This window comes from Leptomonas pyrrhocoris (genome assembly GCF_001293395.1).
Source record: "Leptomonas pyrrhocoris isolate H10 chromosome Unknown, whole genome shotgun sequence".
Lineage (NCBI taxonomy): Eukaryota > Euglenozoa > Kinetoplastea > Trypanosomatida > Trypanosomatidae > Leptomonas > Leptomonas pyrrhocoris.
In genome coordinates, this window is record NW_015438379.1 from 156,240 (window position 1) to 174,834 (window position 18,595).

The window sequence follows — 18,595 nt, forward strand, 5'->3', positions numbered from 1 at the left end:
ATATATATATATATATATATATATATATATATATATAGCCTCTCGCTTCACCTTCGTGTTGTTCCCTTTCTTTTAGCCACCTCTCGTCCAACAACGGTGATGAGCACAGCAGGCACTCCTCTGCCTAGATGCCTTTTTGGCGGTTGTGTATAATAATAATGTATTGAAAGAAAACAAGAGAGAACTAAAACGGTGAAAATATTTTTTAGTAAATGAAAAAAAAAAGGGCGAAAGAAGACAGCGCCGTAAAGGCTGCGCAGGAGAGGAAAATAAGAATCTGTGCCGCTCACATCCCCACACCGGCACCCCGCGCCGGAGTATGTGTATAAGCATGTGTGAAGCAGCTACCCAACGTGCAGGGCGGGACGGCGAAGCCTCTTGAAAAAAAAAACAAAAAGAAAAGGAATGTGTCGCTGCCGATCTCGCTTGACAACGGAGATGGAAGTTTATAGTGGAAAGTTGCCACGCTGTTGCATCTTCAAATACACACACTCTCTCACTCACGCACACATGTGTTCTGGCTCCGGTGATGTCAGCTTCACCGACGGCGCGGAGCATTCCCTCCTTTTGCGAGTGTCTTGTGCTTTCACACGTAATATGTATGTGGGAAAAGAAAAAAAGACAATAAAATAATAAATTATAAAGAGAGAGAGAGAGAGCGACGAGCTGCATCCGTGCAAGGTCACTTAGACAGGCTGGTTACCCGCCATCACGTCCTTTACCAGGCACAGGTTAGCCCGGAAGGCCCAAATTGGGTGCTCGAGCGAGGCCGGCCTGCGCCGCTCAAAGGCCGCATCGGCCCCCCAGCAGAGCAGGTACCCAACCGCGATGGACGACGCCATTAAGCGGGCATCAAGCCGAATCGCAGCGAAGACGGCGGCGAGGGCGGCGAGCGTCGTCGCCAGCACGTGTGAGCGGCGCGTCCACATGCTGCTGCGCGTGGCGAGGTAGTAGGCGCGGTACTCATTGAAGTTCGTCGCGCTCACGTTTAGCTTCGGGCTGATGGAGACCATGATGGCTGTCTGCTTGCGTGCGTCTGCGTGTGTTGTGGTTACTCACCCGTGCGCTGGAGGGCAGTGGAAGGAGGAGAGGAGAGAGAGAGAGAGAGAGAGCGGTATAAACAGAGTGGGTGTATGAAAGATTGCTTCGTATCTACGCAGGCGATGACAGGGAAAAAGAAAAAGGGAAAGTATTTGACTATCTATGTGTTTCGGAGGAGGGAGAGGGAGGGAGGGGGCAAGGGAGAAAGGAAACGGAAATGGAGCGAGGAAGAGCACCACCACAAATCGCCAAGAGTAAAAGAAAAAGGATTGGCGAGAAAATGAGCGTGGCAGTTTAGGGAGGACGATGCCGCTGACACACGACAAACACACATACGATGACCTCCGCGCAGGAAAATAGAAGTGGTTGTGCTTTTCTTCTTTGATGTCAGTGTCAGTAAAAACTTTTTTCTCAAAGCTCCGTTCTCCTCCTCCACACACACACACACACCTTCTTATGTTTCTTTCGCTGCTCATCTCTGCGTGTGTGGTGGGGTGGGGGGGGGGGTAGGGGGGGCTCGACACCTCTTGAGAGCTGTTCATGGAGAGGAAGGCGAAAGAAGCGCCCCGCGTGGACACTAACAACACAGCTGCTATTCATTTCGAGTTTATGGAGCATCATGAACGTAATAATCATGAACATAAATATATAAATAAAAATATAAATGACTAATAAAAGAGTGGTAGAAACTTGCACAAGATACTTTTAGAAGAAAAGGGAAACGTCGACGACAGGTTGAGAGAACGCGGTATATTGTTCGTCGCACGTCGTGCTGGAAGAAAGAGAGACAAGCGAAACGAAAAGGAAGCGCCATACATCGCACCCTGTGCTACATCGACGTGGTGGGAGAATGAATGCGCACAACAGTGTTTGCGCTCATCACGCGATGATGGGTTCGGCGGGAAAACAGAAAAGTAAAGTAAAAGAGAGAAAAAGCAGGGGCACGTCGCGTCCATAGGGTTCCTTGATTCCCTTTTTCCTTTGTTTGGTTGGTTGCTGTGTTTTTGCTGTTGGGAGCATTCAGTGCTCGCGTAATAATTTCAGTGGCGCACGATGCGCCAGCGCGTCAGCCCTCCGCCCATACACACACACACGCACGCGAGCTTTAGATGCTCATCTTGCCGGAGATCATCTCGCCGACCATCTTGAAGTTGGCGTACACCGACCACAGCGGGTTCTTGAAGGTCGTCGGCTGCGTCTTCTCCACTGCGGCGTCGCCAGCCCAGCAGATGGCCGTCCCAACGGCAGCGCTGACCGCAGCACCGATGGCGTCCAGGCGTGCCACGCTTGCTGCGACGCCCACTGCGCCGACGACGGTCCCGACGAGGTGAACACGGCGCGTCCACTGCTTTGAGTGCTTCGCGAGGTAGTACACGTAGTACTCCTTCATGTTCGAGGCGGACACGTCGAGCTTGGCGCTGATGTTGACCATCTTGTGAACGGTGTTTCTTTCCTTGAGGGAGGGGAGGTGGCGGTGGTGGCTCGTGCAGAGGTATAATAGGTAAGTATATGGGTATAAGAAGAGGCAGACTATTTCGCTATGTCTTTGTTTTGATTCAAGAAAGGAAAGGAGAGGAAAGAAACGTCGGGTGCGAACCACGAACAGCAGAGCGGACTACAGTATACTACTACAGGGGGGGGAGGGAGGAAAGGCAAGAACTCTGGTGACGCAGGGAGCGAGATAGAGGAAGAGGCCCAACTAAAACTAATATGAAAAAGAATGATAAAATAGCACTCGTAATAATGAGAATGATATTGATAGTATTCTCAAGAAAAAATAAAAACGGGGTGGTAGCAGTTGGTTAGATGTGTATTGTCTCTTTCTCTTCTGTTTCTTCCAGGGGCGAAGAAGGAGGTCCCTTTTTCGCGGAGAGAGAGCGGCTTGGCTGTAAGAGGCGGAAAAACCTGAAGAAGTGGCGCGAAGAAAGCTTGTTTTTAAAAGGGTAAGAGAGAGAGAGCGTGAGCAGCAGAAGGTGGAAGAGATTTTAGCCGTTCTTCTTCGGCGAAGGAAAACAGAAGGAAAAAACACATAGAGGGGGTGCCATGGTACGAGAGAGGAAGAGAGGGCACGAAAGCCTCCTCCCGCTCGAGAAGGCTGCTGATACTTGCCTCCTCCTACGACGTCGTAATGCAAGAGGCAGCACCAGCCCTACACGTGTTTCGTTTTTTCATATTATTATTAGTTATTCCCAAGCTCACCTAGTCCATTTTACCTGTCTTTCCTCTGGTAGTGCGGAGAGAGAGGCAGAGAGAGAGGGAGAGGTTGCCGTCTGCAGCTGCCAGTTTTCAGCTGCTTCCCAACTTTCCCAGCGCGTTGTCTGCAACCATTTTTCCTCTTACGGTTCTGTGCTGTGGTGGTGGGGGGGCGGTGTTTCGGCTTCTCTTTTCGCTTTTTGTTTCCGTTGAAGTAGTGAACATGCCTGTCGCGACGCGGCGTCGCATACGCGCACGGTAGCGAGAAGGAAAAATCAAACTCAGCATGACGCATCCTCTCGCTGGTACGAAATAAATACTGCTTTTTTCTTTTAAAAGAAAACCGCAGAAAGGCTGCGCATCAGCGAAATAAAAGTTTGGCGTTTGCCGCAGAGTGCCTCCGCTCTGCGTCGCTTCGCTGCACTTCATTTTGGTTCGCAGAACTCTAAAAACATCGGGTATTAAAAAAGAAAAAAGGGCGAAATAAAGAAGTCAACAAGTTATGCGTTGCGGCACAACTCTTCTATGGTACATCGGAGCATCACGACAACCCTTCTCTGAAGAAGAAAGGGAAACAACCCAAAACAAACACGAAAGACACGCATCCTGGTAAGCGTAGTTGGAGTAACAGCACAGCAGAGCATCACACACACCTTCTAGCTCTTCTTGCCCTTCTTGCCTTTCTTGCCGGAAGTCGATGTCTTCGCCGCTGCGGCCGCCGCCTCCAGCTCCGCCACAGTGCGCTGCAGCTCCATGGCGAGCTCCTTGTACTCCTTGCGCTGACTCGACCACGCCTCCTGATCCGCCTTCATCTCAGCGAGGTGCTCCCGCTTCTTCGCCTCACGCGACGCCCCGTTCATCCGCCAGTCCTCCAACTCTAGCTGCGTCTGATGGAACTTCGCTTCGGCCTCCTCGCGCAGCTTCGCCTCGGCCGCCAACCGCTCCGCCGCGAAGGCCATGTCATCCGCGTGTGCCTCCTGCGCCTTCAGCAGGTCCGCCTCCAGCTTCGCGGTCTGCTCGCCGTACCGCACCTCCTGCTCCTTCGCGTTGCCGATCTGATCCTCCAACTCGCGAATCCGCTTCACAAAGTCGCTGTGGCCCTGCTTCGTCTGCAGGTCGAAGCTCTCGGTGGTGCGCTTCACCTCCGCGTTCTTCTCCCGCAGCGCCTCCAGCTCCAGCTGCGCCTCTGACAGCTTATACATTTGATAGTGCAGACGAACCACCTCCTCCTGCAGCGCGTCCGACGTCGCGTTGCCCGCCTTTTTGCGGTTCCGCGCCGTCGCCCGCTTCAGCCGCAGCACGACGTGATGCGGCACGCTCGTCCCGCTCAGCTCGCAGCGCACAACGTGGCGGTTGTTGTCGAAGAGCGCGGCAAAGGAGGCGCCGCCGTCCTGCGTGAAGTGGTTGTCGGCGACGTGCAGCACCTGCAGGGAGGTGTTCGTTTGCAGGGCTACACCGAGTGCGATGAGGCCGCGGTCGCCGAGCCACGTCCGGGCCACGTCCAACTCGATCAGCGTGGCATCCGGGTAGCCGAGGGCGGTGGCCAACGCGCACACGCCCTCGTCCTCAATTGCGTTTCCCGAGAGGAAGAGCTTCTCCAGACACGGGTGGCGGCACAGCGCACGGCCGAGCTGCACGGCACCGTCGGGCGAAAATTGGTTGTCCTTCAGCGACAGGACGGTGAGCGAGACGTTCGTCAGCAGCGATCGGCACAGCGCGAACAACGCGGTGTCGTCCAGCGCACAGTTGTCCAAGACAAGCGCCGTGAGCAGCGGGTCCTTGCCGAGGGAGAAGAAGAGGAGCATGCCGCACTGCGCGTTGGGCTGCGCCGCCGAGGCCGCATAAAACGCCGCGCAGGAGCCGCCGGCGGAGGAGGGCGAGAGGGACGACGGCGACGGCGCGGTGGGGGCAGTGCCCTGGTGGAGAGCCCGGGTGCGGTTGACGTAGCGGGAGCCGGAGGTGGTCGTCGGCGGTGCGCTCGACGCAAACCGACTCTTCTCCCCACCGCCACCGGCACTCGAGCTGTTGAAGCCGAAGCTGCCGCGTCGAGCCTGCGTAGCTGCCGCGCCGTTGTCACGCAGGTCGTTGTCCGACAGCACGAGCGACTGCAAGGCACACCCCTTTCCTCCGGTGCGGAAGATGGCCGTGCGCTGCTGCAGCAGCAGGCCCGCCGCCTCGGCCACGCTGGAGGAGAGGCCATTCTCGCTCATGTCGAGCCGCAGCAGCGTGTTACTGGCACCGGCGGCGTCGAGCAAATACGCGGCCCCGCCGTCACTCAACCCCACCGCGCGTAGGCGGGCGTGGGTGAGCGTTGTGGAGGTGCGAAAGAGCTGGGCGAGGAGCTCGACCGGGGTGCGGGGGCCGGACCGCGTGCCGTAGCCACCGCCGCCGCCGCCCATCATCATTCGCTTATGCACGTTGCTCGCTTGGCTGCTGCGGCCCTCCTCCGCGTTGGCAGGGGTGGTGGCCGCTGCGGACGCTGCGCCGCTGTTTCGAGGTCGGCCCGCGTTCCTCGCGCCGCCCGCCGCCGGGCTGTCGGCCCCCACGCCGCCTCCCCTACCGCCGTTTGCGCTGTCCGACCCGTCCGCCCCCTCGCCGGCCGATCGCCGCGCCACCTCCACCGGTGCCACGCAGTTCACTGCAAAGGGGTTGCCGCTGAAGTCCAACCTCTTCAAGGTGCGACTCAGCACGCAGCCCTCTAGAATGCACACCGCCCCCACCTCCTCAATCTGGTTCGCGTAGGACTCCTCCTTCGCGGAGCCGAGAATGAGTACGGACAGCTTCTTGTGCTGGGCGATGGCGGTGCCGAGGCCTTGCATCGCGGAGAGGTAGCGGCTGCCGGTGCGGGCGGCGTTGCTGCCTCCTCCACCTCTGCCACCACCTCCACCTCCATTCGTCCGAGACAGCAGGCCGATGCTACCCCCTCCCAGTGCGGACTCGGCCGCACCTGTCGTGCCGCGTGTCGCCTGCCGCCCGCCAGCACCTCCAGGGGTCGTGGAAGAGTTGCCCAGCGCGTTCGCGCCCATGTCGAGGTACGTGAGGTGCGGCATGTCTCGTACCACCTGTACCAGCAGCTCACACCCGACATCGCGCAGCACGTTGCCGTGCAGGTCTAGCTTCACGAGCGTGGACTGGTGTAGCAGCGGTACGAGGCTGTTAATGAAGTTTGCACCGAGCCTCTGGCGGCGCAGGAGGACCTGCTGATTACCGAAGCCCTTGTCGATCATGGCGGTGTAGAGCCGCTTCACCTCCGTGCTGTTCTTCTCGTGCGTGTCGCGGAGCCAGGCGGCGTACATGTCGCCGTACACTTGTTCTGCGGAGAGACCGAGCGTCGTGTACATCGTGAAAAGGGGGGGTGGTAAGACGTGCCTCCTTGGTTCTCCTTGTGTTGTGTGTATATGTCTAACAAAGACCGCGAGAAGTAGTGCGTAGAAGCAGGGCCGTGTTCGGACCTACCTTGCTTGGCGTGTTTGGATCGACACAGCGTCGTTCCGACAGAAACCCGCTTCGATGATGTGCAGAAGGGAAGAAAATAAGATGCGGAAGAGAAGTTTTTTTTTTCAGAAAGTACGAAGGTCCGGTTTGCGTGTTGTCTCCCTCTTGGGATCAACATGACTTACCGAAGCATAATCGGCAGCTACAAATGCCCAGCGAGCGTGACGCAGCGGTAAAGCAACAAAGAAGATACATAGAGAGGTATATCGGCCTCAGCATCGCTCTGTGCCCTTCAAGACACCCGCAATCGAGCAATAGCGCAGGTAGATGGGAGCACCTTCTATTTACCTTTTTACAGTTGTTCTTGCTGTTCATTTAACTGTCTGTATCAGTGTGTGTGTGTGTGTTTGAGGAAAAGCCTGCGCTAGAGGTCAACGTGGCCTCACACAACGCCGATGCCGGCAGACGCTAACAGTGGCCAGCAGTAGCACCGACCCACCCACCCCCCCCCCTCCCCCTCTAACCACGACGAGTAGAAAAGGGAGAGGCGAAAGCAAGAATGCGACGCGTGCACGCGAATGCGCTTCACCGCAGCCGAGTCAAACACCACATCTCCCATTATACAAAAGAATGTACTTTCGTCCGATCAAAAACGAAAGCTGGAAAGAGATGTTCGTCTCTCTCTCTCCCTCTCCCCCTCTACTCACGCCTCTTGCGTCCTCTGCTCACTCATCTGTCGCTCCATCCGCTGCGAGCGCGGCGCGGTCCTTCTGCGAGAGCCCCAGCCGTCGTCGCACATAGCGATCATTCGAGTTCGGTGTCATGATAATCGTCTGTGTCTTGAAGGGACCGAAGTGTACGTGCAGATCGGAGCGCTCCGTTGATGGCAGCTGGCTCTCCAGCCGTGTCACCTGGTCCTTGTCCGAGAGACTTACATCAATCAACGGCGGAAGGGCAATGTCCGTCGTTGGGAGGTCTAAATAGGATGGCTTGTCTAGTCGCAGGTGCGGAGGCAGGCTTTCGTTGCTCGGGAAGGTGCCAGCTTCGAGCAGCTGCTTGTACTCGCCCATCATCACGAGATACGAGCAGCGGCTGTAACCGGTGTTGAAGCCGGAGCGCCGTAGCACGAGCCAGAACATGATGATGGACGTCGCACCGCTCCACAGCGCAATGGCGAAGAAGCGGTTGCGGTGCTTGACGATGATCTGCATCTCGCACGCGTGTGTGTGTGTGTGTGTGTGTGGACAGTTCTTTTGGGATTCGCTCCACTCCTCTCTTTTTTGGTGATGAAGGTGACCTGCCTACTGTTGTTGACCGCACATTACAAAGTGCGTTGTTCGCCTCCTCCTCTCCCCTCCCAGCGTCGCCGTGTGGAAGATGCAAAGGAGCACGAGGAGAGCAGCCGCAGAGAGAAAGACAGTGGGGAGAGAAACACACAGAATAATACGAGGATGATAAATCAAATACTTAACATCAGAAAAAAAAAACAAGAGGGTCTTGGCACTTACAACGGGGAAGTCGGCGCACCAACAACGTTCGAGGTCACGCGGTCTAACGCCTCGTAGACAGGGCTGTCAGTCCATAAGTACATATTACCAAGCGTGCGTCAAGCTCTTGAAGAGCACGTGCTAACCCGACCACCGACGACACGCGAGCACCGCTGGCATATCGCCTCATACTGACGTCCTTCCTTTTTCTTTCTTCCATTTGACGCTGAAATCAAAATCAAGCATCCGCTTGCTGGAATGCAGGGGGGGGGGAGAGAACTAAAGTGAAAGAGTGCGTAAGCAGCGGTGACAGCCGTTTTTTCTTTCCTTCTTCCGTCTTCTCTTCCTTGCAGCGCGGTCCAGCCCTAACCAAAAGCGGCGCGCGCACCACAGCGCAACTCCTGCTTTCTATGGGTAGTGAGTGCCTGCCCCCTTCGTTGTGTGCCGCTTACGACGGCACGGAAGCGTCCCACAGACTCTGCATCGTGGCTCCTTTGCGCAGCTTCTCCACCGCCAGCCCGATCGACGGCTCATAGACGGGGCGGCGGTCCGCGCCCTTCTGCCCCTCATCGGCGTAGTACGCGGCAAACGCATCACTCGGCGCATCCTGCACCACGTCGTGTCCCTCCAGCTGCCGCTCTGACTTACCTGCGCCGCCGCCGGTGTTGCTCTTCATGAGGGCGTCCCACACCCGTGCCTGCTGACTGCTGCGCTGCTGGGCTCCTGTCTTGGGCAGGTCCTCGTCGTCCAACGTGTCCTCGAGCATCGAGGCGGACATCGTGTCTTGCAACTCCACGTGCATCCCTAGTATCGGCCGCGCCGTCCAGGTGCGCCACAGCGAGCCGATCTCGGTATACATCTCCTTCAGCTTCTCATCCGAGTCAACGCGGAAGCCGAGGACGAAGTTGCCGGCGTAGCTCGACGTCTCTATCACCAGCGTCTGCCCAAACCGACTCTGTTGGGACCGCAGCCCGGTGAACTGTAAGTAGGGCACCGACACGTTAAACGACTCCGCCGCCGCGAACCACACAACGCGGATGTTCGTCGCGACAAACACGCCGATAACACCCTCCTCCTTACTCACGTTTGTAATGCCGGCGTTGCGAGAGATGACCTGCTCGCCCGGCAGGAGAACGACGTTGCCGCCCTGCACGACGGCCCCCCGCACGCGCAGCTCGCGGTAGACGCGGGTGCTGTCGTAGGCGCTCCGGACAGCGTGGACGGTGGCGTGCAACCGCCGCTGCGCCGCCGCATCCTTCTGCGCAAGCGCGGTGCGCTGCGCGGTGGCCTCTGCGTGGGTGAGAAGGGTGTTGACCTGACCGGCAGACCCGCCGTGTCCACTACTGCCACTGCCACCGCTTGTTCCGCCCTCGGCGCTGCTGGGGCCGTGCACCACGGAGAAGAGAAATTGAAAACGACTGGCGCCGAACTTCGCGTTGATCGTGAGGGACTCCGTCGTGCCCCCGGCCATCTTCGACTGCGTCTCCTGCGCCGTCACCTGCTGCATGCAGTAGTAGCCGATGCTGAGGTTCAGCGTGCTGCGGGCTGTACTCCACCACAGCAGCCGCAGGTTTGTCACGAGCAGCACGCCTGAGTGGCCGCCGTTGCCCTTCGTATCCTCGACGTTTTTGAAGGTGGCGTAGACGTGCTCGGTGTTGTCGCGGAGTTGCAGGACGGAGACGGGCGAGTCGAAGCGAATCTCTCGGTCCTGCCAAAAGGAAAACGCCTTGGTGATCCCCTTCGCGGGCTTCGCGGACTTTCGATTCTTCGGCATCGCTTCGTAAAAGCGAAGAGACGGGAAAAAAGAATGGAGTTGAGGTGAGAAACCGAGAAATATTGAAAAACAAAACAAAGCAGATAATAGTAATACGCAAACCCAGTGGACTAGGCAGGAAGAATAAGCAGAATTGGGTAGTGAATGGGTTGATGGGTGAGCAGATCACACCAACGCTGCGTGTGTGTGTGGGTGTGTGGGTGGGTGGGTGTATGCCTGTTTGCCTCCTTCAAAGGAGGCGGGGGGGGGGGTGACAAGCGTTAGCAATCCTTGTCTGAGCTTCTTCAGACAGAGTGATCACGCAGAACACCAAAGAACAGCAGGAGGATTAGAAGACGTCGGGCGTGGGGTAAAGAGGGTTTGTAGGAGTAGCGGCACCGCATACATACACAGCCGAATAACCGTTTATATTATTATTATTATTTCGCTCCTTGCTTTCCTTCAGTGCCAAGGAGGAGCTGTCCGTTGCAATCCCATTTTCTGAGGAGCGAGCGGCGAAATGCGCTCTGACCTTGCAGCTTGAAGTGTACCTCATTGTCCCCCACCCCCTCAAGAGTAGACGCAGAAGGCCATCAGGGGAGCCGCCTTTGGGCACTACACCTTCAAGAACGACCAGCACAGGAAGCCGTCGCAGCCCAACAACCGTATGGACGTCTTTGTGAGAGAGAGCACATGCACATGCACATTAGGTGTTGCGTCAGCTTCACGCCGTGCTCGATGCACGTCCGCGCGTCAGTACTCTTCAATTCTGTTTCTTCTCGGTGCTATGACAGTGATGGAATCATTCCTAACAAAATCAGAAAAACAGGCGAAAGGAGGAGAAATAATAAAATAATATAAAGTTAAAACACCAACAAATTTTCAATAAACCAGCACAAACCTCAGCAAGGATAGATGTGTGAGACACTACTATTACTAGTACTACTACTTTACGAAGAGGGTGGGGGTAAAGGACACCATGAACAAGAAGAAGAAGTCCATATATATATATATATATATATATATGTATATGCAATGTGAGGCTTTCGCTTTCGAATCTATGTCGTACCTCAACACACAGTCTCACATGAAAATATATATGTATATGTCCCTTCATCGCCGTCGCTTTCCCCCATGCTCTTCTCCTTTCCTCCGCCTAATAATATACTTTCTTTTCCAGAATATGAAAAGCACACAAAGTGAAACATACGCGAGTCCTACAAAAGGAGAAAACTGAAAACAAAAAAGAAGGTAATAGCGGCCGCGGCTGCTGCGTCTTCAACCGATCTTCTCTGCCACCCCCGTCGCCGTCTCTCCCCCTCGCTCACCGTGCTAAGTAGTAAAGCGAAAACGAAAGCATAAGTGTAAATAATAAATATATATATATATATTAGAAAGAGAGAGAACACCGAATGAGCCGGGCGGTGAAACACGCAACACGCGCACATCAAGAACGCGAACAACAAAGCCCAAAAACAAGGGAGAACGCTTCTTTTTAAAAAATAATAAAAGCCGCGGTGGTTGCTCCCGTGGTGTGCAATGGCAACGCCGCACCTTCCACACCGCAGCACCGCGGAGCTTTCCACCGTGGCTCTCTTCTCATTTTCTCCTTTCTTCGTTTCTTCGCTTCAGGCACGAAGGCTTCAGATCAGCTTAGTTCTTGGTGGCGAGCTTGCGCCACTCGCGCATCTGCTTCACCAGCTGCTGATGCTCCGCGTTCTTCGTCAGCTCCGCCGCGCGGGCGTAGATCTCGATAATGCGGTCATCACCGTTGTACTCGTGCACCTGGTGCGACCAGTCCTCCAGCTGCTGCAGGTCGCTGCAGCCCTTGATCGCCTCGACGGTGATGGCGCGGGTCGGGTCGACGTCGTCGAGCAGCCCCGCCACCGTCTCCTTGAGATCCGCATCGTAGCCGCCGGTCTTCGCCTCCGCCGCGTACTCCTTCGCGACGCTGTCCACGATGTCGAGCATCTGCTTCCGTGCCGCCGGGTCATTCGCCGCGACCGTCTGAAAGTCATCGAAATACACGATGTGGTATTTCTCCGGCAGCCAGGCGGTAAGCCGCGCGCCGATCTCCGCACGGTCGGCCGGGTGCAGCTCCGTGTTGAGGTTCCAGCGGGTCTTCTCGCGCAGCGAGTTGGGCGAGCCGCCGGGCAGGATATCGAGCCGGTTGTCCTCGGCCAGCTCATTCGCGCGGATGCACTTCACGTACTTCATCTCTGCCTGCACATGCTCCTCGTCGAAGATGCGCGCAATCATGGCGTTCTCCACGCGCTCGGCATCCGCGCCGGTGCCGGCCTTCTTGTCCTTCAACAGCTGCTGCGCACGTGCGACGGTGTTCGACTGCTTCTCGAGACGGTACTTGATCTCGTTGCCGAACTCCTTGCGGTTGAGGTGCGTGTTCAGGCGGTCCGCATCGAAGAGGAGGCACTCGTAGCTGGAGGCGAAGTCGATGTGCGGCAGCACGCTCTTCGCGAAGTTCGTCTCCTCCTCCGTCTTGGCGCGCGACTTCATCCAGGTCGGGGGCTCGCCGGTGAACTTGTAGTTGTGCGAGTCCAACTCAAGAGCGTGGCCGTACCAACGGTCGTGGTCGTAGCGGCGCTGGCAGGACAGGGAGGAGGAGGTGGCCATGGCGGCCGCACCCACGGCAGAGGACACAGCACGGCGCGTGAACATTGCTTTGTGGCGGAAACTGTTCTGCTTATTGGCTGTGGTGGCGGTGGTTGCTGTCTTTGCGTTTTTTTGATATCTGTTTTTTTCTTCCGTTAAGGGAGATAATGGATAGATTGATATGGTGGGTGGTTGGTACAGAGATGGGAGCTGCGTTGCCGAGACTAGCTACTACTTACTGCGATAGGAAGGGGGAGTGGTAACGTGAGACACAATACGTGTGTGTGTGTTTGTGTGAATGGGCGCGTTGCGAACAGAAGAAAAGAAAGCGAAAGGTTGAAGGCAGACTGCCGCAAGAGGCCGCACGCGCAGCGGCAACCGTTTTGACTACATCACCTTCACACCCATAGTGTCTTATGAGGTTTTCTCCCTTCTTCCGGTAGGGCGTATTGGACCCAAATGCGAAGGCGACCGCTGTTTTTAACGCGGGTGCGTGTGTGCGGGTGCGAGTGCAGCGCCGACGCAGCGTGCTCAAAGGAATGCAAAGGACGTCGCCAACACGTCGACAGCGCTGTGCAGCGGGAGCTCAAAGGACGCGCACAGCACGGTGCAACGCACACACACGTGCTCGCCTCGACATCGTCGCAACGGTGTTTGATCACGCATCTCAGACGCACACAAACACGCACACACACACATACACATATATATATACAGATGCTTGGCATCGGCTTGCATGAGCCCTCCTTTCATCCTGAACTCCAACAACTGCCGCTACTTCTTCTCCATATTGTTTCTTTCAATCGTTTGTCGCCGTGTGCGATGGTGTCGGCACAGACAGCCAAACACATACACACACACACACACACACACACACATACACATGGAAAACGGCATCCTAGAAGAGCACCAAGAGTACGCCCTTCTCAGAGAAGGGAAACACACAGGTCATATCAAAGCCTTCAACAACCGACAGGGGAGGGGGAGGGGGAGGGGGCCAAAGGGGTCACGTTATGGAAGGAAACGGCACAGCGGGGAAAAATACAAAAAATTCAAAACCGAAAAAAGAAGATAAAAGGCAGGTGATTCAACGATCGGTGTTGCCGTGAGGGAGAAGTAAATGGTTGCGTTGTGTTGTGCAGGGAAAGGAAAGAAAAAGGGGAGGAAACAAAAGGGAACCGATGAAAACTAAAACAGAAACAAACGAACATGGAAGATGTAAGCGCCAGGCGACCACCGCCACCACCACCGTGCGTGCGTGTGTATGTGTGTGCAGCGCAGGTGCGGCGTGAAAACAAGACGAGAAAGCGTTGTACCGAAAGCGCCGAGTACACAACGCAGCAAACAAAAATAAAGAAAGGAGATAAAGATAAATATAAATATATACGAACCCTACGATGATGCTTTGGAGCAAATAATTTAAAATCAGAGAGACGCACACACACGCGAAGCGAGAGGGGAAACCGCAAAAAACAACACTCTCTCTGTTTTAAACAACCCGCACCTTCTCTTCCTTCTCTTCCTCCTCTTCTCTTTCTTTCTTTCTTGTTTGGGGAAGGAGGAGGACGAAAGGTCAACAACGGGTGTGGAACCGGCAATACGAAGGCGGTTGAAACAGCGCAAATGCAAAAACATTATCAGCGGCTGTCGATAAACGCCGTCTCCCCTCTCCGTTGGGTTCTATATATATGTAAGTGTATGTGTGTATGTCGTGACAGCAACGCAAGAGAGCAGAAAGCCGAGTGCATAAAAGGAGACAACAGAAACAAAGAGGAAGAGGAGTACGACGTCAAGTGAAAGGAGACGTCAACGCTTGCTGGAACAGAAAAAAAGGACGTTACCGCCATCACTCATCCCTCTCCTCCTCCTCTCCCCTCATCCCGAAAAAAAACAGCAACAATAAAGTGCATTTCCAAGTCTCTTCCGTTTTCAACCTCGCAGCGGTTGAAACCCTCCGCGGCTGTGCAGCGGACCTTGGAGATGTCACGAAGTATCAGATACGAAGATATAACATCCGGTGTGCATATAAAAGAAAAGCACAGCAAAAAAAAAAATGGCGCACGGTTTGGTGCTGACCGGTACGCGCACGAGCGCACCAGCAACAAGAACAAGAAGAACAAACAAAACAAACAAACAAACAAAGGCCGTAAACCAAAGGCTCGGAGAAACTCGGGAGGCAGCGACCATGGGAAAAGGGAAAAGCGAAAAAAAAAATGTTTGTACAGGGGAAAAGTAAATATATATGTTACACAGCGTCCACGAAGGTACAACAGGAAAAAACCATCAGCTGACCGGCAACGACGACGAAGGTAGAAAGCAGCATAGAATGAAGAAAAAGAACGCAGACGCCTCGAATTCACTTGCCCAAAAATTCAAAAGAAAACGAATAGCAGTGAAAACATCTATTTCTTGCTATTCATTAAATTACAGGGCCACAGATGTGTACATCTCGGTGAAGGACACGTCAACAGAAGTCGATCACACGCGTTGTGCATGCGCCCCGCAGCACCGCTGAGCAGAACAACGCGCAGCAAGAGCAAAAAAAGAATAAAAGGAAAAACAGAGCTGCTTCTTTTCTCACCCATCCTGAGTTTTTCCCCTCCGTTTTTTGGCGAAACACACAAAAGGGAAGAGCAGGGGGGAGGTTGCTGTACTCCGTATTAAAGCAACAGACATTCGCTCATTACTCCTGGTTTAAAAATAGCATTAATTGAATGTGAACCGCCTCCCTCCCTCTCTCATCTACGCGTTGTGCGTCGTGGCGGGACTGGAGAAGCTGGTGTTCTTCAAGAAAAACGGGGCGAGGCCCAGCTCATTAAACTCGGAGAGCGAGTAGGCCGAGTTGAGGCCCACCATCGTGCGACTATCAAAGACGTACACGCACAGCAGAAAAACGTCGAAGGTCACCTCTACCCCCTCCGGTACGCGGTGCTTCATAAACTCGTAAATCGCATCCTTCTGCGGCTGGGTCAGCTGCTTGCGCATCCCGCGGCCGAGCTGCAGCATGCCAGCCATGAAACGCTCCTTTGACAGCGTCTTGTCCTTCTGCGTAACGCGGAACAGCGACGGCAGCTGGCTACGGCCCTGAATGACGATGTTCTGCAGCTGCTCCATCGCGTCGATGTCCCAGCGCAGGGGGTCTGGCTTGCCGTTTGCGATCTGCTGCACCTTCTTGACAAACTCCGGTCCGCTGATGTGCCCGTTGCCCTTCTCATCGAAGGACTCAAACAGCTGGAAGAGTTGGCAGTCGCTCGTCGTGTAGTCGATGGCGCGCATGACGGAGCAGAACTCGTTGTAGTTCACCACCTCCTTGTTAAAGGCGGCCGAGACGAGCTGAGAGCGGCGGTTGGCGCGTTGCTGCTGCAGCACCCGCGCGCACACCGACTGCCGCCAGTCGTCCTTCCACAGCTCCTGAAAAATGTTGTGGAAGTGATTTAGGAAAGGGGCGTACCATATGCGGGACTGGTCATCCACCTCCACCAGGTACCCTCGCAAAAAGTACCAGGGAAGATCGAGGTTCAGCACGTTGCGCATCGACTCCACCCACTCAATCATCCACAGTGAGCCCTTATTCGTCCGGTCCAGCTTGGAGAAGTACGCGAGCAGGCGGTGCCGGCGCTGGAAGACGCGCTCGCGTAGCTCTCGCAGGATATCGTCCTTGGTGCGTCGTTGCGTGAGCATGCGCGTGACAAAGCTGCTGAGGTTCGTCCCACCGCTGCCGCTGGCACCGGCGAAGGAGTTAATTTTGATTAAAGTCGGGGTGGTGAGGGCAAAGGAGTCGACCAGGCTCACGAGCTGCGGCTCATCGTACTCGTCCTCGAACATTTGGAAGGTGTGGTAGGCGGGCTCCATGTTGTCTCCAATAAAGGTACACGTCGCGCCGTAGTTCGAGTTCGGCCCATCGTAGTTGCTGGCCGAGAAGACGGTGAGCAGGCGGCGGTTGTGGTGCTCCTCGTACCCGCTAAGGCACTCCTCGTGCGAGCGCACGACCAGCTCCAGCTTGTTGTTGTCGAGGAACTCGTTCGTTACGTCGGCGCCGAACTCCACCCCCGCGCCGCGCTGACTCTCGCGCCAGCCCTTAATGTCCTCTACGGGGTCTGACCACAGCAGATCCTGGAAGATTTCATCCTCCTCCGGCTGCGAGTAGTTCGGCATCGGGATCTGGCGGAAGCGCTGAATGCGTGAGATGTCGTTGATGCCGACGCCCTTGCGCCGCGGCAGACCGCCGTGCACGACAAATATTTTGCCCCCTACGATGGTGGCCAGCGGGAGGGCACAGAAGCACCGCTGAATGAGGCGGAATACGTTGCGGTCGTACTTGGTGCTCACCTCCACATCGAAGCCGTACTCGTCGTTCATGTAATCACACTCGTGGTTGCCGCGGTTCAGCGTCACGTACTTGGGGCAGGCGAGCATGAGCGAGAAGAGGACCAAAATGATCTCCACCCCGCACGCGCCGCGGTCCACGAAGTCGCCGTTGAAAATGTAGTAGTTGCTCTCACTCGGCATCCCGCTCTCCTTCAAGATGTGCAGCAGATCCGCGATCTGGCCGTGGATGTCGCCCACCACTACCACCTTGCAGCCCTGGCTGACACGCCCGTTGCTCACGCGGGCGCCAACGGGCGGCGACACCCGCACCACGTTCGGCATCGTGTTCAGGTGGTTCATCGCGTCGGTGAAGACGCGCCAGGCGGCCGGGTAGGGGAGCAGGATGTGGCTCTTGAGATCCTTTAGCATCCGCTCGACGTGCTCCAACGTGATGGGCACACTCGTGCTGACGGGGAAGTAGTGAGAAGAGGTGGCCGGGGCCACCACCGGGGCTTGTATGACCGACCGCGACCGCTTCGGTGCCATCACGTGCTGCTCATTGACCTTGTCGTGTGCCTTGAAGATGGCAAAGCCTTCCTTCTTCAGATCCATCTCCTTGTACACGCTGCGGAAGATCGTCTCCTCGATCATGGCCTTGCACTTGATCCAGCGCCACAGCAGCTGAATGCGGGCGACGTTGTACGACCTGCTGGCCGCTACATCGTTTTCCTTTCCAGGCGGGATATACTTCTTCCGCAGCGCCTCCGTCGCGAAGGGGCCGTTCACAAAGCGCACCTTGGACAAGATCGTCCTGGGGCACCACTTATGGATGCGGGTGATGCACAGCTCCCCGCACTGCGGGCACGGCTTCGGCTGGCAGCTGTCGCGGTGGGCCTGCATATCAATCGCGAGGATCTCTACGCCGCACTTGGGGCAAATCGCCTTCTGCTTCTTCCCACATTCCTCCAGATGCTTCTGCAGGTCGCCCTGGCGGACGATCTTGCGGCACCACGAGTTCCAGCACGTGACCTCGCGCTCGTCGCACATCACGGTGTGGGCGTTGTACTCCTTCTCCGGGATCTTCTTGTGACAGAAGTGGCAGGTCGGCCAGCGGCTTTGATCGGTGTTGCCCTGCTGGCGCAAGAGGAAGCCGCCACCGCCGTTGTTGTTCGCGCCGGAGGACTTGGCCCTGCCGAAGCCATCCACCTTCGCGACTCCGTCGTTGTGGTTGTGTTTGCCCGACTTGCTATTGTTGCTGCTGCGCTCGCCGTGTCTGCTCTCCTTCGAGGTGCCCGTCGACGTCGCAACGCCCTCCTTCGATGAGTCGCACCCCATCTTTTGGTTTCCTGTGGTTGTTTGATTAGAAGCGTAGTAAATAAATATATAGATATAGAAAATAGACAGAAATATATTACTCCTCGCGCTCGTTCTACCGTTTCACTGCTGGTGGGCTTTTGTTGGCGTTGTTGATGCTTAAGGACAGAAAAGGAAGGACAGAAAAGGAAGGACGATAGACAGCACACACGCACACACACACGTTGAAGGAGCGTCGCTGCTGTTCAAACCAACGAGGGAGCCTGAGATCGTTGCGCCTCCTCATTCATCTCCATTTTTACCTCTCTTTGCGTGCCTCACTCGCCCTCGCTTGCGACACAATTTGGAAACCAAAAAACGGCCGTTTCAACACTCGCTGACCGCCAGTCGAGGCGACGGCTGTGAACGTGAAGTGAGGGCGGTGGTCGCACTCTGTCCTAGCATTGCTTTTCAT

At 55.7% G+C, this 18,595-nt stretch overlaps 7 protein-coding genes across 14 annotated transcripts; all 7 read right to left on the reverse strand.

Moving 5' to 3' along the window:
- Positions 1-686: 686 nt before the first annotated feature.
- Positions 687-1,202, reverse strand: ABB37_08267 (hypothetical protein; the record flags this gene model as incomplete). Of its 4 annotated transcripts, none has more annotated exons than XM_015807207.1 (1): positions 687-1,202. In XM_015807207.1, exon 1 carries the CDS (start codon positions 1,011-1,013, stop codon positions 687-689), a length of 327 nt encoding a protein of 108 aa, XP_015654156.1. In that variant the 5' UTR covers positions 1,014-1,202. The 4 variants fall into 4 exon arrangements, with proteins under 4 accessions (XP_015654156.1, XP_015654155.1, XP_015654154.1 ...); XM_015807206.1 differs by having other exon boundaries at positions 687-1,198; XM_015807205.1 differs by having other exon boundaries at positions 687-1,153.
- Positions 1,203-2,146: 944 nt separating this feature from the next.
- Positions 2,147-2,970, reverse strand: ABB37_08268 (hypothetical protein; the record flags this gene model as incomplete). Of its 3 annotated transcripts, none has more annotated exons than XM_015807210.1 (1): positions 2,147-2,970. In XM_015807210.1, exon 1 carries the CDS (start codon positions 2,471-2,473, stop codon positions 2,147-2,149), a length of 327 nt encoding a protein of 108 aa, XP_015654159.1. In that variant the 5' UTR covers positions 2,474-2,970. The 3 variants fall into 3 exon arrangements, with proteins under 3 accessions (XP_015654159.1, XP_015654158.1, XP_015654157.1); XM_015807209.1 differs by having other exon boundaries at positions 2,147-2,947; XM_015807208.1 differs by having other exon boundaries at positions 2,147-2,928.
- Positions 2,971-3,890: 920 nt separating this feature from the next.
- Positions 3,891-6,740, reverse strand: ABB37_08269 (hypothetical protein; the record flags this gene model as incomplete). 2 transcript variants are annotated; one of them, XM_015807212.1, is made up of 1 exon in its annotated part: positions 3,891-6,740. In XM_015807212.1, the coding sequence occupies exon 1, from the start codon at positions 6,573-6,575 to the stop codon at positions 3,891-3,893; it is 2,685 nt and encodes an 894-aa protein (XP_015654161.1). In that variant the 5' UTR covers positions 6,576-6,740. The 2 variants fall into 2 exon arrangements, with proteins under 2 accessions (XP_015654161.1, XP_015654160.1); XM_015807211.1 differs by having other exon boundaries at positions 3,891-6,695.
- A 654-nt stretch (positions 6,741-7,394) lies between these two features.
- ABB37_08270 (hypothetical protein) lies at positions 7,395-7,880 on the reverse strand (the record flags this gene model as incomplete). The annotated part of the gene is made up of 1 exon (XM_015807213.1): positions 7,395-7,880. The coding sequence occupies one exon, from the start codon at positions 7,878-7,880 to the stop codon at positions 7,395-7,397; it is 486 nt and encodes a 161-aa protein (XP_015654162.1).
- A 724-nt stretch (positions 7,881-8,604) lies between these two features.
- On the reverse strand, positions 8,605-9,930 carry ABB37_08271 (hypothetical protein; the record flags this gene model as incomplete). Its single annotated transcript, XM_015807214.1, has 1 exon — positions 8,605-9,930. The coding sequence occupies one exon, from the start codon at positions 9,928-9,930 to the stop codon at positions 8,605-8,607; it is 1,326 nt and encodes a 441-aa protein (XP_015654163.1).
- A 1,632-nt stretch (positions 9,931-11,562) lies between these two features.
- ABB37_08272 (putative mitochondrial cytochrome c oxidase subunit IV) lies at positions 11,563-12,758 on the reverse strand (the record flags this gene model as incomplete). 2 transcript variants are annotated; one of them, XM_015807216.1, is made up of 1 exon in its annotated part: positions 11,563-12,758. In XM_015807216.1, the coding sequence occupies exon 1, from the start codon at positions 12,583-12,585 to the stop codon at positions 11,563-11,565; it is 1,023 nt and encodes a 340-aa protein (XP_015654165.1). In that variant the 5' UTR covers positions 12,586-12,758. The 2 variants fall into 2 exon arrangements, with proteins under 2 accessions (XP_015654165.1, XP_015654164.1); XM_015807215.1 differs by having other exon boundaries at positions 11,563-12,754.
- Positions 12,759-15,261: 2,503 nt separating this feature from the next.
- Positions 15,262-18,300, reverse strand: ABB37_08273 (putative mitochondrial serine/threonine protein phosphatase-like protein; the record flags this gene model as incomplete). The annotated part of the gene is made up of 1 exon (XM_015807217.1): positions 15,262-18,300. The coding sequence occupies exon 1, from the start codon at positions 18,160-18,162 to the stop codon at positions 15,262-15,264; it is 2,901 nt and encodes a 966-aa protein (XP_015654166.1). The 5' UTR covers positions 18,163-18,300.
- Positions 18,301-18,595: the final 295 nt, after the last annotated feature.